The following is a 16,919-nucleotide window of genomic DNA, read 5'->3' on the forward strand; positions in this document are numbered from 1 at the left end:
CATCGACGCGTAGCGCAAGCTCTGTGATTGGTCAGCTTAGTAGCGCTGACGAGTCTGGGCGGGACTGAGCCGCGCAAGCCCAATAGAGCAATTGTTTACAAGTGTGGAGTCCCGTGAGAGAGCTCCAGATAAAAAGTTTTGTTTTGTGTTTACCTCATAGTAAAGTTGTTGCACGTCCGCCGGTTTCTGCTTCAAAAAGAGCAAGTTTGAGTCACTTGTACATTCAGGAAGTGTTCAGGAAAAACAAAGCACCAGCGAAGAAACTCGACACAGAGGAACATTTATACCTCACTGCCCACTAGCGTTTCGGAAGTGGTAATGCCAACAGTGACAGCGCGCAGAAGTATAAATGCACAGCTACGCGTTGAATATTTAGCAGACCAGAATATTTTTTACACAACAATTTACAGTCACTTGTTCAACAGTCTTTGAATAAATCATAAGGTATGAACTCCTATTTTATAAACATACAAGGGCAATTATTGTCTATTTGCTCCGTGCGCTGCTCCAGATAGCCAAACAAGCTACATCATCCTTTACCTTAGGTTCTTCGCAACAAAGTTAGTCCATTTTCAGCTTTTTCTGTCCTTGTGTGAATGAGTAATCCCCTGCTATGTCTTGTAAGTGCCAAATGCAATAAATTTGGGTCATGAAATTCCAAAATTCAGGAAAATACGATAACGTATTTACAAAATGACATTTTTTGTAACTAGTCATTTTTTAAAATCTTTTGTTAGACTTTGCACATTACTTTTCTAAAAAAAATTTACACACACACACACACACACACATATATATATATATATATATATATATATATATATTATTGCAGTTTGTATATATTTGTACATTATTTATTTTACATTTAAAGTGTGAAGGCCGTTTGGACATTGAAAAATAAAATGGAAAAAAGTTTTACTGGGCTATTTGCTTTTTTGATATATTGTTATGATTTTGATGTGGTTATGAAGAAGTAAAATTATGATTTTTGTGATAATAACCTTTGTAATATCTTGTTTTTCATTTTTGACAGGTAGGAAACTTGTGTTGTTTTTCCCACCTTTCGGTTGAACTAAAATGATTCTTGCATACTACATGATTAAGACAAAATTATTTTTTCTCGTGCGTCCTGACATATGCTGGTAACAAACAAAAACTGTCCTCAGTTTGATAGAGCACACAGGGCCTGAGTTATGCACTAAGGCTGGCTTTAAAAAAAAACAAAAAAAAACAAAGCTGTTTGTGTTGAGGTGGTTCATCATAGGACAGACAACATATATAATAATAGTTAGCATTTAACAGCAGTGTTTTTTGTAATTTCAAAGGGTTTTCTTTAAAATGACATTAAGATATTGCATTTATTGTTCTGTATGTGGGTGTGGTGAGACTTTAAATTTAGGTAGGGGGAAATACTTTTTTTTTTGGCATGTTACCTTCTTCCAGTTGGAATAGAATAACTCTTGCATGCATTATTATAGAGAGAAATTTATTTTTCTTGTGTTTACTGACACCTGCTGGAAAGAAATGGAATTTTGATGGAGCACACAAGGCCTGAGTTCCACATTTTTTAACTTCAGTTTATATAAAACAGTATTTTATGAAATTTCAAAGGATTTCTTTTAAAATCATACCAAAGTTTTGTATTTATTCCTATGCATGTGGTTATGGAACACTTTTTAAATCGGAATGCCAAATTCAGGCGGAAATACCCAAAATAGCCCAAAAGCTTAACAGGTTAATTACTGATGAGCTGCTGAAACTCATCCCACACTGAAGCTGCGGTCACACTAGAGTTTGAGCATGCGACATTTTGTTTTATGGTGCTGCGAAAAGGGGCGGGATTCAACAAGATTATTAGACATTAAAAAACGTGAGCGATTGTCCAGAGAGGTCATGTTTTGATCTTCGAGTCAAGTAATGCGATTTCGCAGGTCAGAGTTCACCAAGCTTGAACTCTGCAACGCAGTGAACTGTAAAACTTGACCCACAAACTTTCGTTTACAGTCTGGCGCATTTGCGTGCATATGAATGGAAGTCTATGGGGAGAAAGGTCTAGTGTAACTGTGGCTTAGGTGCAAGTGAATGGTTTCTCTCCAGTGTGGATCCTCATGTGTCGGTTAAGTTGTGATGATTGTATGAAACTCTTCCCACACCGAGTGCATGTGAATGGTTTCTCTCCAGAGTGGATTCTCATGTGTTCTTTAAGAGATGATGAGCGTCTGAAACTCTTCCTACACTGAGTGCAAGTGTATGGTTTCTCTCCAGTGTGGATCCTCATGTGGTGATTAAGGGATGATGATTGGCTGAAACTCTTCCCACAGAGAGTGCATGTGAATGGTTTCTCTCCAGTGTGGATCCTCATGTGTTGTTTAAGAAATAATGAGTGTCTGAAACTCTTCCCACACTGAGTGCATGAGAATGGTTTCTCTCCAGTGTGGATCCTCATGTGTTTATTAAGGTGAGATAAGCAACTGAAACTCTTCCCACACTGTGAGCATGTGGATGGTTTCTCTCCAGCGTGGATCATCATGTGGTAATTAAGGTGTGATGATTGGCTAAAGCTTTTCCCACACTGAGTGCATGTGAATGGTTTCTCTCCAGTGTGGATCCTCATGTGTTGATTAAGGTTTGATGATATGCTGAAACTCTTCCCACACTGAGTGCATATGTATGGTTTCTCTCCAGTGTGGATCCTCATGTGAATCTTAAGATCGCCTTTTCTTCCAAAATTCCTTCCACATTGAGTGCAGGTGAAACGATTTTCGTCTCTTTTTTTCAAAATACCATCAGTCTGTAAATGAGTTTTTTCCTCAATTTTGACATGATGTTCCTCTTCTTTACTCCCCTTATTCTCTTCAATTAGATCTAAAATAAAAAAATAAAAATAAAAAAACAGTTTTCATTAAGTCTTCAAAATCTCATAAAATGCGTAAAGGTGAAAAGACACTGGAAATATTGGCTACACACACTGTAATTTTGATGCACATTAAATGTAAAATAAATCAGATCATATTTTGTTCAGTCCATTAACGTGTGCACATTTAAGCCGATTCAATTCAATTCATCTTCATCTTGTGCTTTTACAATGTAAATTGTGCTGAAGCCACTTAACTTAGAAGTTCTAGTAAATTGAAACTGTGTCAGTCCAGTTTTCAGAGTTTCTCATAAAAGTAATTTTGGTCATATTGATAAGACACAGATTTGAAAGCTGTAAGTGGCCTATTTTTATCCATATATATTCAGAATTACAACAAAATGTTTTTCTAAAATTTGTTAAGCAGACAGGGAATACTTGTTCATTCTGTGCCTGACTGGTAAACACATCGGAAAAAAAAAAAGTTCTGAGGTAACAGTTGAACAAACAGCTGAATATTTGTCTCGCAAACATGAGACATACCTGTACAGCATCTGCATAAAGGCTGAAATGTGCACCTTTCCCCTTGTGTGCTGTTGGGTCATTTTCATCCTTTCTGGGTTGATTTTGTGGATTAATTTGGTCAAAACTTTGTGTTTTAGAAAATTGATTGATATTTGGAAACATCTTATTTTGACAATCTAGCATCTATGCATCTAGCATATTATTTTATAGCTATATTCTACTGTAACATGCTACGTCAGTTAGCAATAAATTATAAATCGACTTTCTTATAAATATACCTAAGATGGCTGGAAGTACACATATAAACCATTTATGGGCGCAGTCGTGTAAATGATCAGTTGAAGCCTTTTAATATTTATTCAGATCTTATTTTCATTCAACAGCAATAGCTGGATGCCTTCATCCATATTAGGGATTTCCTGGAATGTTCTGCTACTTTTGTGAGGCATATATGGAATTTCTGCTCAAGTGTAAATGAAACAGGCATTACATGCATTTAAAGTGCCACAATGCCCACATCAACCTATTTTGAGGAAAACTGAAAAAAAAAAGAAATAATTTTCTTCTTAAGAAATAATTTTTTGTACCTTTTTTGATACAATTGTTGTTATATCAAAAATAGTAGCCTATCGAACATCAATATATAGCAAGGTAATGAAGTCAGAAATTCCAGTATCTGGACAACATTACACCTTAGTTAAAAATTCTGTCCAAAAGAACATGCTTGCAGCTTCGTATCACATCGAATAACAACTCACACTATAAAATAAATTATATTTTCAGATTTGAAGACAATTACATTTTCAAAAAACAAACAGAAACTGCAAATCAGGAGGAGATCGGAGGCTCAAGAGGTATGATATGGCTCATAACAGACTAGTAAATGAGAAGTGGGTTAATTTATCAATGTTTTTTCCTTTTTGATGTTACGAGTTACGCTGGATCTAATCTCACTATATTTGCTAAAAGTGATATTTAATTCATCTTGTTCTCTATATCTAACATAGGGCTGGACAATAATATAATATCAATATATCACAATAGATTTTTTTTCAATAACGGTGATATGATTTTTAAACCCATTTACGATATTTTGTAATATTATACGATATTTTGACCTGAATACAGATATAGAGGAACAAGCTTCCACAAGTAAGAATGCAGACAAAGTAGTTGATGTGGACGTTGTTCGGCTTTTTAAGTTCCGATAAACCTTTTGTTTCGGCGCTCTGCAAACTGCGGGAGAGCGATGCCGACTAGCATCGGAAACACATCAAATAGGTTCATAAAAGTTTAAGTCAACCTGTCGCCTCATAATCCACCTTCCCGATACCAAACACAGATGGCTATGAGGCACAATGTAGGGTTTTGCATGTCTACACTTGAATATACACATATACATTTCTCGCATATAAACATATACTATGTTCAAAACAAGTATGACACTTGCACATATATAAACCTACTGCATGCATACACCCACATACACATGCACAGACATATAAACTCAATCCGATCATAATCTTGATCCTTGGATAAACACCCAAATTAACACACACACACACACACACACACATTTGATTAATAGAAGTATTAAATCTGTTAAATAATGAAAATGTGTTATACAAAATATTAGTTCATATAAATAGACAATATAAAAAAATAGAACTATTTTATGTTAAATCTTTTAACTTAATTAGGTAATTACATACACAAAAATAGTCAGAAAGAACCCTTAAAGGACGTTTAAGATAAAAAGCAACCACAACTTTAAATATACTCAACTCTTTTCCTTTGCAAATATTAATGTAGCCTATACTCTTTTTGATTTGCTCTTTAATTATAATTATTATTCTTTTTCTATTTTTTTTACGATGTGGATTTTGGTATTATTTTGACCAGAAATAATAAACTGCCGAAAACAGTCAAACTACTTGCTCTACAAACAGGTGTGTTCATGACTATACATACAAATAAAAATAATTAAATGAGAAAATATGACTTTGCGACATCAAGCAGCATTAGGCATGGGCCAGTATAAGAATCTGACAGTATGATATCCTAAAATATATTTTCTTCGGAGACACTTTTAAAATATTTTTGAGCGGTAAACATGTCAGGCTAAATAATTGAAATGAATCACAGATTTCTTTACGATTTAAAACAGCCTCTTTGGTCTTTACTGCAGGAGATACTGTTGTCCTAAAAAACAAAACATTAAAAAAAAACTTACATATACTGTAGGAACGGTGCAGCAGGAAATGTTGGCGATTTTAAAACCTTGACTTTTCCAAACTGCGGTAAACCATTAATATAGTTATTGCCCCATGCCTCAGCAGCATAACACTGATATTTAGGATCTAAAAATTAATTCTTTAAAAAAGTCTAAAGCAAAAAGATTCCAATGGCGCCGCCTGCTGGTGCATGAAGAATATTGTGTATATTCTGCGACTGTAAAATATTTTATAACAATTAATTATTTTAGTGTTCATTTCTTTCAGCATGCTCAATATTGGGGGCATCCACATTTTTTGACATACTGTAAACCAGAGTTTCTGCAGCTTTTACAAAGTTAAATGTAAGACTTTATGATATTTTTAAGACCATTATGAATGAAATTTTAGACTCATAAAGGGCTAAAGGCTAAAGAACTTTTCAAATGGCCCAGATGGAAAAGATTTTTATTTGCCCCATCAAAATAAAATTTATTTTTAAAACAAAAAAATGAACAAATGTTTTTAAAGTTTTAAAAACTATAACAAACTAAATCTATGCACAACAATCTGTCCAGGTTGATATCCACAGCAGTAAATACATGGAGCACGTTTAAACAAATGTTATTGTGAGTAAAATAATTAAACCATTATGATAAATAGAGTTAAAAAGACCTTTTTGAATAAAAAGTTGAAAGTTTTATTAAGTTGAATTGTTGGTGATTGAATTGGTTTTGGCCAGATTGGGTAGAAAAACATGAACAAATGAAAATAAAGACTTGTTTAAAAAAGACACAATACAGCACAATATTTCAGTAAATTTAAGACTTTTTAAGGCCTAAAATGTTAAGTCTTTTATGAGAATACTGTAGGTCAAATATCATCAGCTTAGTTAAACCTTTTATTAATTTATTGTTTTTATTTATTTTATAAAGCACCAAGGACGCTTTACAAAAAGCAAAAAAACAAGAAAAGCAATAACGTTAAGAAGGTTAAGAAAATGGGAGACTAATAACACATAAAAGAAAGACAAAAGACATGAGAACAAGTAACGAAAGAAACTCATTCTGTCTTTCAATGAGTGCTTATGTGCATTTAGGATAATTAGGCAGCACACTCAGGGCTGCAAGATGGATTTAGTATTCTTATTATTAAAATATATCTGAATGAGGATCAAATGACTGAGTTGGTCTTTGAGAATGAAAACCAACCTGTTTGTTCCTGCAGATCTTCCTGTTTGACTGTGAATGTTTCTTCAATCTTCACATCTTCACTCTCCTCTTTAATAAACGGCATCTTTATAACAGTGTGGAGATCAGTCGCTTCAGCAGGAGTTTTTCTCTGTGTTTGGACACTTTATCCTGTTTAAAATGAACAAAACAATAAAAATGTCCTGTTTAAAATAAATAAACAATGAACAGAAACAAAATAACTTCTCTTCAACACTTGCTTCAACAGTTTCTTTTAATTATCAAAAAGAAATCAGGTAAAACATTTCTTTAAAAAAATAGAGGTAAAATAGGTTTGATATTCGCACATTCGGACTTTCACCTTAATGATATAATTTCATTAAAGTATTATTTGCAAACTCTAAATAGCGAAATCATAATAGCAGCCAATGACTATCAAAGTACAACATTGTTCTCAGTCAAATAAACAGTGTTAATGTTGTTTATAAGTCACACTTGTATGCTAATTCCGATCAAATATTCAAAGTAACATGGTAAACAATATATAGACTGCTAAATGAACGAATGTGTGAATATAAAACCAACTTTACCTCTTATCAGAAAAGTTTGGGAAACCCTGCTTTAAAACACCTATTACACTCTTTTCGTTTTCAAACAATAGCCCTCGGCTACTGATAATAAAATAGTACTACGTTGTATAAAGGGTTTAAACATTATTGTCAAAAGCAGGTACATAATTTAGCATCGGATTAAAAAAATCTGAAACTTTAATTAAATCGGGTTATATCCGTAAACGTTTAAAAACACAAACCTTTCCCCAGTTGAATCACAGCGCTGAAGCGGCGCCGCCTGATGACGTCACACGTCACGACAAAATAAAAGTCTTTTTAAACCTTTTTTGCCACTTACTGTTGCAGTCATGACTTGATATATTTCTCCTTCGTTTCCACTTTCTCACAGACGCACAAATATTCAGTATTTGGAGTTGATCAAAACCTTTACTCTAAACATTTTAAGACAATTAAAACAAACTTTTAATCCACTAAGACTGTTTAAAGCAGAAATCTCAACATTCTAAAAGGTATAACAAATAATCTAATGAGTGTTTGGAGCTGAAACTTTACAGAAAAGGAGGTAAAATAGGTGTCCTTCATGTAAAAAGTATTCATTACTACTACACGTTTTAGTTCTTTTAACTAGTCATGACTTATATATAGTTTTTCTCTGCGTTTGGACACTTTATCCTGTTAAAAATTAACAAAGCAATAAAAATGTAAAATGAATAAAACAATAAACAGAAAGAAAATAACTTCTCTTCTTATATGAGAGTAATTAACAAAAAGAAATCAGAAAAGTCTGAGCAAGAAACTATAGCCACAAATTAGCTGATTAAAACTAGTAACACGACTACATTTCTTATATAAAGTGATGTAAACTTAGAATGGAATGACATTATACTGTTTAATAAATTAAAGCTTCAGTAAGACACTTATTACACACACGTTGTTCAATAGTCCTCATTACTGTGAGTAAAATACTTTGTTGTATAAAGGGTTAAAATAATATTGTCAACAGCAGGTTCATAGTTTAGTATCAGATGAAAAACCTAAAACTTTAATTAATCGGTTTCTTCTTCTTTTTCTTTGGGTTTTACTGGCGGTTGGCAACCAGACTTGTAGGTGCATTACCGCCTCCGACTGGAATGGTTAAACAATAACTGAAGTGTAAAAATAGAGGGGAGGGGGAGGAAAGAGGGAGGAAATGTAAAATAAAATAAATGAATAAATAAAAAATGTGGGGTGGAGTGGGCTAACAATTAATTCCTTAGATTATATTATCTTTATATTCTTTTCTCTAAATGGGTTTCTTAAACAAATTTAATTATATCGTCATATACCTCACTAGATTTATTCCCTAATAAACCAGCCAATGTGAAATCCTGAAGTTTGCTCTTTTTAACTGATTGAGTTGGAAGAAAACATGTCATATTGTTTCTTGTTGATTACAGTGTATACATTGTCCAGTTGGGTTTTTCCCTATTTTATATAAAATATGGTTGAGTCCAGTATGACCTATTCTCATCTGAGTTATAATCGTACTTCCCTATGATTTCTGTTCTCCCTCCTTCCAGCAACGACTTGTTTATGTATATTTTATAGATGTCTGCCTGTTTCATTGTTATCCCAGTATAATTGCCATACTGATTGTTCTTAATTTGATTTGAGCTTCTGCTTTACTCAATGGGACTTCTAGATCTACTTCACTAATTCTGAGAGCTTGTTTGGCCAGAATGTCCGCCTTTTCAATGCCTTCCACACCTACGTGGGCAGGAACCCAAATGAATTATACAAATTTGCCCATCATTTTAACATAATATGTCTTACAGAGTATGTGAACTCTATTAATTACTGCAAAACATCAGAATGTTATTTCGCATTACGTCCATATAGGAGTGATTCAATCTTTTAACACTTAGTCTTAGTGGATTATATAAATTAAACAAAAATGTGTTAATGTTTGGAGTAAAAGTTTTGATCAACTTCAAATACTGAAAGTCTTTGTATGTGAGAGAGATAGCAGATGTTGTGTGAGGTGGAAAATGAAGGAGAAATGTATTATGTCATGACTGCAACAGTGAGTGGCAAAAAATACTGAAAAAAAAAAAAAGACTTTGCCAACAGATTAAAAACAAATCTTGATTCTATTATTTCTGAAACTCAGTCTGGGTTTATAAAAGGCCGCCATGTTTCTAATAACATAACATTAGTTTTGGATTTGCTCGATTATGCTGATTCTATTCATTCAGATGATCTCATTCTTTTTCTTGATTTTTATAAAGCCTTTGATACGGTTGACCACCAGTTTCTGTTTTTAAGCATTGAGGTTATTTGGATTTGGGGAAACTTTTGTTAACACTATGGCTTTGTTTTATAAAGGAATCAATAGTTCAGTGATTGTTCATTTTAATACTTCTAATGGATTTGATATTTTGTGTGGAATTAGGCAAAGCTGCCCAATCTCTTCCTTTTTATTTTTATTAGTTACAGAGTTTCTATCCTTAAGCATTGTGCAAAATCAAGATTTATAAGAAATTTCTGTTTTTGAAAGGGAGATTAAGATTTCACAATTGGCAGATGACACCACTTTATTTCTAAAAGATGACTCAAACGTATGAAAGGCTTTAAATTTAATTTCTGATATCTCAAGTGTTTCTTGTCTAAAGCTGAATATCTCCAAATGTGAGATAATCCCTGTTCATAATTTGAGTTAGGAATATATAGAAGATATCCTTGTTAAATCCACAATTAAATGGTTATTTATTTATGTTATTAAAAATCTTTTAGTGAGACAGCACTTGAATTTTTTTTTTTGTCTAGGATCAGCAAAACTAAAAATATTCTTAATTCCTGGCTACAACGGGACCTGTCATTATATGGAAGAGGGTCTTTCTCATTTTGTATATCCGACTTTATCTTTATTTGTTGAAAACAAAGTGGCCAAAGAAATTTATACTGTTTTCTTGAAATTTATCTGGAAGAACAAACCTCTTATATTAAAAAAGGAAGTTCTTTCTAATAGTAAAGCAGAGGGGGTGTAAATTTATTAGATTTTTCTGACACAATATACATTTTTAAAATTAATTGGATAAAGAGATGCCTAACCAATCCAACGTCTATTTGTTTTTTTATTCCCAACTACTTTTTTTAACAAAATCTGTAGTCTTTTGTTTCTTCTTAAATTTAATTATCTTCCCTACAAGCTATCTTTAGCTTTGTCTAAATTCCACCAGCAATGTCTGCTTGCTTGGAAGCTTGGTTATGTTCACAATTTTTCTCCCCACCGATTATTCTTATGGAATAACCGAGATATTACAATCAGAAACAAATCATTATTTCCTGCATCATCAAACAACCACTGTTTTCCAACTTCTGCTAATGAATTTAATAAAGTTGTTAGGCAATATCACCTGGTGTAGTTCACCTAGTTAAAAGTCACTGTACATTTAACTGTAAATTTGCTTTTAGAAGGTGTTAGTCTGTTAGAAAAAAAACATAACAATAGCTTTGTGCGTCAAATTTTTCAATTTAAAAGGAAAATTTCTTCTAGAGAAAAGTTTTACTGGAGATCTTTGGTTAAGGATATAGACTGGAATAGAACCTGGCTTTTACCTGGGTAATATTGCATTTCCAATGAGACAAAAGAAATACATTTTAAAATTTTTGCATAAAATCTACCCTGTAAATTTCAGTATTTACAATTTTTTGGACATCAACAGCTTCTGTTCTTTCTGCAAACAAGCAGAGGAGACACTACTATAGTGATGGCCAACCCTGTTCCTGGAGAGCCACCTTCCTGCAGATTTCAGTTGCTGCCAATATCAAACACACCTAAACCAATTAATTAGGACCTGAACACCACATGATAATTACAGGCAGGTGTGTTGGATATGAGATGCAACTGAAATCTGCAGGAATGGCTCTCCAGGAACAGGGTTGACCACCCCTGCACTACTACATATGTTTTTTGATTGTCCAATTTCCAAGCAATTTTGATTACTTCTAAATTCTCATATATCTGCTTCTGCCAATGCTGTGAATTGCTTTAATCTAAAAGACAATTTTTATTATAATAACCCAAAAGCTAATTATCTGGAACGCATCATATATATATTTTTTTTATCTTATATGGCAAATTTTACATTCACAAACAAAAATTCACAAATAATTACCCATCCTTTGTTCATTTTAGAATAGAATTTATTTCCCTCCTAAAATCACTTTATCTTATTAAGAATTTAAAAAAATCTAAGATTCCTGAAATATTATGCAGATGTATTTAAAGAATATTCTCGATTTTAGTTGCTTTCCTTACAGTTATTTGTTAATGTGTCATTCTAATTTCATTCATTTGTTTAATTTAGTAATTTTATTATTATTATTATTATTATTATTATTATAATTAATAATAATACTTTAATTGTATTAATATTTTTTCCTTTCTTTCTAATGGTATTATTTGTATTTGGATGTGGTTTTAGATATTTTTTCTTATGACTATGTAAATTATTGCTCTTTTTAAAGATCTGTCTGACTTTGGTATTATGTTCTTGTATTGTCAGTTCAAGCATTAATTGTAAAAAACTGGAGAAAGGTTTGTTTTAAAGCTTTTACACAGATATAAAGCGATTGATTAAAGTTTCAGGATTTTCATCCAATGATGTACCTGCTGTTGACAATATTATTTTAACCCTTTATACAACATAATACTATTTTACTCAAAGTAAAAAGAACTATTGAACGATGTACGTGTATTAAGTGTCTTAATGAAGGTTTAATTGATTAAATAACATAATTTCATTTCATTCTAAGTATACATCACTGTACACTGTTAAAAATTGTCCTGTTAAAAAACAGTAAAATACTGGCAGCTGCAGTTGCCAGCAATGTACTGTTATTTTACAGTACGTTGCTGTAAAAATACATGGACTACATTGATTTACACAATACTCAAGTGAACTCATTTTGCTCACTGAAAGCAACTGCCTCAACTTGGTCAACTGCTGAATGAGTTTATGAAGTAATGTGCTATATATGCTTAGAAGCATACTTATAATGATAACTTATTTTAGTTAATTAGAAAAGTTCGGTTTGACTCTAATGTCTTATTTTTCACAACAGCACACATACATGTAAATCTGGAATCACCAGAGAGATTCTGACTGCATCAGCAACTAAACAGCCGCTATCTTTAAATAGAGAAACATGCAGAATAACATCAGCAGCTCATTGTTCATCTTTAACTCATACACTGGGTCTACTCTCCTCCACAACGGTGACAGACAGAAGAAATTAGCTTCAGGTTTTACAGTAAAATACTGTTTTTTCCTTGATTTAACAGTAATCTACTGGCAGCTGTGGTTGCCAGCAATCTACTGTTTTTTTACAGTCTATTTCCGTAGTGTAAATTAACAGTATATTACTGTTAAAATACATTTTTACACTGTTTTTACCTCTCACACCTTTAACCCTTTTAACCCCAGAGCATATACTTCAGTTTTTATTGAAGTGTCCACACTACTGAGTGTTCAAGAAACATGGAGCAAAGCTGAAGTAAATTCATTAATTAACTGACTAATTAAATGATAATTGAGGATTAACAATGAACAAATGAAGAAATACTGAAGGGAAAAAAACAGAACAGAACATACAAAACTTTAGTCACAGCTTTATAATGAAATAACCTGAAGAACAACAAATGATTAAATCATTTAAATGATCAGCGGATGATTAAACAACTCTACAAACATCATCACCAGCTACACTTATTACTTAATACATGTATTTTTGTATAACATCTACTAAAGTTCTTCTTGAGAAAAAGTGAAAGTTTTACGTCACCATCATGGAGAACAGAGTTTGCTATAGTTGGGCTCTTAGCCCTGTCATATTTAACATTTATATATTTTGGCTGCTGCAATTGTTAAGAACTTTGTTTAAAAAGCTCCTTTGTAGTGGCAAGCCAGCCAAAAACCTTAATAAGATCTGGTGATGTTCATGTTGCTATTAAATGGAGTCTGTTCTCATTTAGTATAATAAAATTTCCTGCTCCTATTCAATGTTAAATCTATTGTTTTACATTATATGTCTATATATGGCAATGATTTCTGGAAGTTTTTAAGAATATCTTGGACAATAACACTGCTCTATGGTGTAAATCGCACTCAAAGAGACATCTATAATCAGCATATGAACCTCAATAATGGTGACAACAAAATTAACAGTTTAACTCACAAACAGGCAACTGAAAGTCTAAACATAAACAACAGCAGAATCAAACACAAATAAAGAAAACTGTTAGACCATTATACAACATTTATTTATACCGCAATGCATGCTGGGATATTTGTACCGTGCCACTCCCAGCATGCATTGCAGCATGAAACATTTGAGATGTTACCATTGTTGAGATACAACGTCAGATTCATGAGGTCTGAGTGTGTCTTTGTCATAACTGAACTGTTTTTGTTTGTTATTTCTTAACTGTTAAGTAATTACGGAGGTATCTTTTCTGTTTCCACTTCTTACTAATTAAATTAATACCTGCAACTAAGCATAAAATCTATTGCATGAGACCCTTCATCCAGATATATACCAAATTATTTATCAAAACTAATTTCAGACAAATAGATTTCTCTATTTATTGACTTTCCAACTTTATTGCTGTAGTACAAACGTTTTGTAAACTCTGTATTCAAGCAGATGGAAAGTCTTCTTAAATGAGTTCCAGGGTGAAGAGCCCAACTAAACCAGCCCCTCACTCCATTACGGTGACACAAAAAAACACCTTAATTTCTGTTGGATCTCAATGTGAATAGTATGGAAGTCAAATCAGTCAGTAATAAGTGTGTCTGCTGTTGTTTGTGGAGTTGTTTAATGATCCTCTGCTGAGACTGAAGCTGTTTTATTTTATTTGATTTTATTTAATGTTGTAACTCAAGTCACTGTTTGTGTTTATTGATTATTTTCTTCAGTAATTGTGATTATTAACAGCAGGTGTTCATCAGTGTCTGAATTCACTCATTAGTGTTCATTAAAACTGTCAGGTGAACTATTTTAGTTAACTAGTGTATGAAATAGTGAACAAGGACACAAAGCGTGATTTCAAACACAGACTTCAAAACATCGAATCTGAACTCTGTTAGCTCACAGGTTTTTGCAGTTGGTTACTTTCTCGAAAACAAAAATGTTACCCAGAAAGCACTGTTTTTAACAGAATATTACTGTTTTAGTGAAAAAACTATAGTTTACCATAGAATCTGACCGTTTTTTAACAGCAATTTTTTACAGTGTATATATATATATATATATATATATATATATATATATATATATGCGTGTCTGTGTGATGTATGTAAAATTAACTCTCCGTAGTTAACTGTCTTATTACTGCATCAATTTCTACTTCTGTTATTCCTGCATCACAAAAAACTTTATCTTCATCTGATACTTTTGCTTTTATTTGATTTAAAAGAAACAGTTCATCATCCTGTATAGTTCCTTTTCCCTCAAACATATTTTCATAGAAATTTTTAACAGCTATTAAAATTTCCTTAGTTCCTTGTTTTGATTCTCCATTTTTATCCAACACCTCTTTCATTAAGTCTGCTTTCTGTCTATTCTTTTCTAAGTTAAAGAAGAATTTTGTACTTCGATCTCCTTTAACAGTGTACTTCGCTTTGCTTCTAATTATAGCCCCTCTGCATTTTTCATTTTCCATCTCTTTTAGTTGTTCTTGTAAATATATGAATTTTTCAATCTCTTCATTTTGATCTATTTGCAGTCTTTTTATTTCGTCTTCTAATTCCCTTCTTATTTGAATTTCTTTATTATTTTTAACTGTTTTTAAATTTTACAATATTTTATTGAAATTTTTTTTCTGTCTAACTTAATATTGTCCCACCATATTCTTTAATCTTCTCTATACATTCTATCAAATTTACTGTTTACAATTATTTGTTGAATTTTTTCTTTGTATTTCTCATGTTTTAAAATTGTTGCGTTCAAAATCCATACACCTAATCCCCTTTCAACTTTTACACAATCTAACTTCACACAAAAAATCGAATGATCACTAAATCCAAGGTTTTTGTAAAATACACTTTTGATATAGTCTTTCATTTCTACATTACATAACATATAATCAATCCTACTTAACCTCATTTAAAACCAGTTGCATTCTTAAAAATTCCCTCTTTGTCTTATTTCTCTCTCTCCACACATCTATTAAATTACATTGTCATCATTTTCAGTAGCTCCTTTCTCCCCTTGTCTTTTCTATATACCATCTTACTCCCCAGATCTAATTCTGTGAAAACAGTATTAAAATCTCAAACTACAATAACATTCTGCCATTTTTTACATTTATACTAACGTTTTTAAAGAAGTTCGATTTTTCATTTTTTTCATTGGATGCATGAATATTATAAATTATGAAATTATCTTCACCTTTTTCTAATTTCATCGCCATGCTTTTCCCAACTCCATCCTCAAATATTACTTTTTTTCTTTTTCATATAAACCTCTTTTTATTAAAATCACTACTCCACAACCCACTTTATCCTCTCCACTGTTAAAATATATTTGACCATCCCATTTACTTTGAACCATTTTAAACTTAAATTTTTCCAATTTGTTTCTTGCAAAACAATCACATCAGCTTCTTTACATAACACCAACATTTTTTTTAAATTTCTCCACTTTCAATAAACCTCTTGCATTCCATAATAAAATGTTTAAAAACATGATGAAAGATATTAAAATATTAAAACCACCCATTATTTTTAGTCTCATCCTCTACATCTGCATACCAATTTTTGTCACTCAACTAACAGCCCCTTCCATAAAAGAAACACAAATTAAATTCATGTTAAAAATAAATAAAATGGTTTAAAAAACATTATTTCTCATCATCTTCTTCTGTAGTGGTTTTCTTGGTTTTTCTCTTACTAAATCAAACTCAGTCTGGAGGTTATGAATATCAGAAGAATATACTTTATTGTCGACAACAATGGAGAATTTTCAGGAGACCCCCGGTAGCATCCCTGTCTGAAAAGTTCTGTCCCACTCATGCCCTGGCCTTACCTAAATACCCCTTTACATCCGTTGTTTTCCTTTGTTCTCCATATATTACACAAGATCCCTCCTAGTTTAACCCTTGACTCCAAATTCCACCTCTGTCATCTGTTTTTCCTTTATTTCTACATATATCACACAAGACCCCCCTAGTTTAACCCTTGACTCCAAATTCCTCCTCTGTCATCTGTTTACACATGTGTTGCTCTATTCTTATCCATTTCCTGAGACACATTAGTTGTTTACTCAGGCTTTGTCCCGCTCTCTTCTCATCCACTTCTTTTTATGACCTTTTCTACATAGCACCTTAATTCTTTTAATGGTATGCAAGTCTACAAGCAGATTATACATATACAATTTGAATATATAGATTAACTTCACACTCCAAAGAGCACAAAATCCACCTCACTTCCAGCCCTCTTAACACTTCATACCTATTTACATTTTTTACTCGCACCTTTGTCAACATCTTTTTTCTTGCACTGTCCACATTTGGTTTTACCTT

The 16,919-nt window shown here is 32.3% G+C and overlaps 1 protein-coding gene and 1 long non-coding RNA gene across 2 annotated transcripts in view; both read right to left on the reverse strand.

Moving 5' to 3' along the window:
* LOC141381913 (uncharacterized) overlaps window positions 1-16,919 on the reverse strand; it is a 560,761-nt gene that overhangs the window by 132,816 nt on the left and 411,026 nt on the right. The window lies entirely within an intron of this gene.
* Window positions 1,560-6,953, reverse strand: znf1117 (zinc finger protein 1117; the record flags this gene model as incomplete). The annotated part of the gene is given in 2 exon segments (NM_001327996.1): window positions 1,560-2,865; window positions 6,804-6,953. Coding segments are annotated over 2 exon segments (882 nt in total). The 3' UTR covers window positions 1,560-2,068.

This window comes from Danio rerio, chromosome 4 (assembly GCF_049306965.1).
Source record: "Danio rerio strain Tuebingen ecotype United States chromosome 4, GRCz12tu, whole genome shotgun sequence".
Classification (NCBI taxonomy): domain Eukaryota; kingdom Metazoa; phylum Chordata; class Actinopteri; order Cypriniformes; family Danionidae; genus Danio; species Danio rerio.